This window comes from Diospyros lotus, chromosome 8, assembly GCF_014633365.1.
Source record: "Diospyros lotus cultivar Yz01 chromosome 8, ASM1463336v1, whole genome shotgun sequence".
Lineage (NCBI taxonomy): Eukaryota > Viridiplantae > Streptophyta > Magnoliopsida > Ericales > Ebenaceae > Diospyros > Diospyros lotus.
The window spans coordinates 10,739,946-10,742,083 of NC_068345.1; the positions used below are offsets into that span (position 1 = coordinate 10,739,946).

Sequence of the window (2,138 nt, forward strand, 5' to 3'; positions counted from 1 at the left end):
GTTACTTGAGTAACCATCAGGCACTAAAACATTCTTCAAAGTTGTAAGGAATACATCTTTTTGGGCATTTGACATAGTAAATAAAGCAGGTCGATACTGTCCATTTTTATTTGGCCAAAGATCACTTCTTACGCCCATCTCTTTCAAGTCTTTTCGAGCATTGAGATTATCTTTTGTTTTTCCACTTTCATTGAGAATGGTGTACAAGACATTATCACACACATTCTTCTCAATGTGCATAACATCAAGGTTATGGCGCAACAAGTTGTACTCCCAATAAGGAAGTTGGAAAAATATACTTTTCTTTCTCCATTGTTGACAACCACTTTCTACAATATTTTTTCGGTGAGTTCTTTTTCTGTTATCTTCAGCCTCCATCCCTTTCCCAAATGTAACACGAACATTTTCCAACTGCTTGAATATCTCTGAACCTGATAGTGCCACTGGTGGATTCCTAAACTCTGTATTACCATCAAAATGAATACAGTTAAACCTGAATCTATGATTTGGCTCTAAAAATCGGCGATGACCCATAAAACTCCACTTTCTACTATGAGGTAGACGATGGGCAACAGTGTCAAAATTGCAAGTTGGACAAGCTGAACTAGTGTGTGTGTTCCACCCAGATAAATTACCAAGCCCAGGAAAATTGCTAATTGTCCACATCAATGCAGCGCGCATATTAAACATTTGATTGAGTGAAGCGTCAAATGTTTCCACACCACCATCCCACAAATCCTTCAAGTCTTTAATCAAGGGTTGTAAGTAAACATCGATATCATTCCCTGGCATTTGCTTTCCCGGAATGATCATTGAAAGGATGAAGGAAGTCTGCTTCATACACATCCAAGGGGGTAAGTTGTACGGTATAAGAATCACAGGCCAAATGCTATAGTTGGTACTCAAAGTTCTGAAAGAATTGAAGCCATCACTAGCTAACCCAAGCCTAACATTCCGTGGATCTGATGCGAATTCAAGGTGTGTTTCATCGAATCTCTTCCACGCCTCAGAGTCTCTCGGGTGCCTCATCAAGCCATCTTTGTTACTATCCACAGAATGCCACCTCATATGTTCAGCAGTTTTAGAAGACATAAATAACCTTTGCAAACGTGGTTTAAGTGGAAAGTACCGTAAAACTTTGACAAGTTTCTTTTTTCTTTTCTTGCCCCCACTAGACATGTTCGTCGGGTTACCTTTCCTACTTTGTTTCCATCTTGACGTGTTACATACTTTGCATGTCTCCCTACTTTCATCTTCTCCCCAATACAACATACAGTCATTTGGACATGCATGTATTTGACTGTAATTAAGACCAAGCTTGGTAATTAATTTCTTCACCTCATAAAAAGAATCAGGAATCTCTGCATGTTCGAAGGCATCTTTTAACAATTCTAAAATCATAGACATTGCTTTGTTACTCAATCCGCACAAGCACTTGATGTGATATAGTTTTACTAGGAATGATAATTTCGAGTACTTCGTACATCCTTCATACAATGCTTGATTTCCATCCCTAACTAGATCGTAAAATGCCTTAGCTTCCTCATTAGGTCCTTGATTCAATTCTGGCATCCTTTCTTCACCTTCATGTACTGGTTGATGCGAGGTCCAGGCTTCTACATTCACATGGTCCCTAGATATCCCAAAAGCATTGTTGATCATATTGTGTATTGGATCATGACTGTATAAGGGATTTTGTATCGAGGGTGTGCTATTAGAAGTTTCCCTTATAGTTGACTCCCCATGCCAAAACCAAGTAGTGTATGTGGTTGGAAACCCTCTACAAATCAAATGATCATACACCATTGCTCTAGTCTCCCAATTTCTAAAAACACAATCAGGACAAGGACATTTGATTTTGCCTTCAACAGACCGATGGGCAAAGGCAAATTCCAAAAATCCTTGCACCCCTTCCTGAAATTCATGTGTATTTCGTGGCCTTGTAATCCAAGACTTATCCATGCAGCTAAAACATAGCTTGTAGCTTGTATTCTGCTTCTCTAATCTACACCTCAATATGCAAAACATTACATCCATATTAGTTTTAAGATGCGTACTTCATACATAAAAGGCATTTAAAAACTACAACAATTTTCCAATAGAGACCCTAATTATTGTCACTCTATAAGACACTCAAC

The 2,138-nt window shown here is 38.6% G+C and overlaps 1 protein-coding gene across 1 annotated transcript; it reads right to left on the bottom strand.

Moving 5' to 3' along the window:
• Window positions 1-214: 214 nt before the first annotated feature.
• Window positions 215-1,806, bottom strand: LOC127808514 (uncharacterized). The gene is made up of 3 exons (XM_052347090.1): window positions 636-1,806; window positions 324-461; window positions 215-225 (listed from the first exon to the last, which is right to left on the bottom strand). Exons 1-3 carry the CDS (start codon window positions 1,804-1,806, stop codon window positions 215-217), a joined length of 1,320 nt encoding a protein of 439 aa, XP_052203050.1.
• Between the last annotated feature and the right edge of the window lie 332 nt (window positions 1,807-2,138).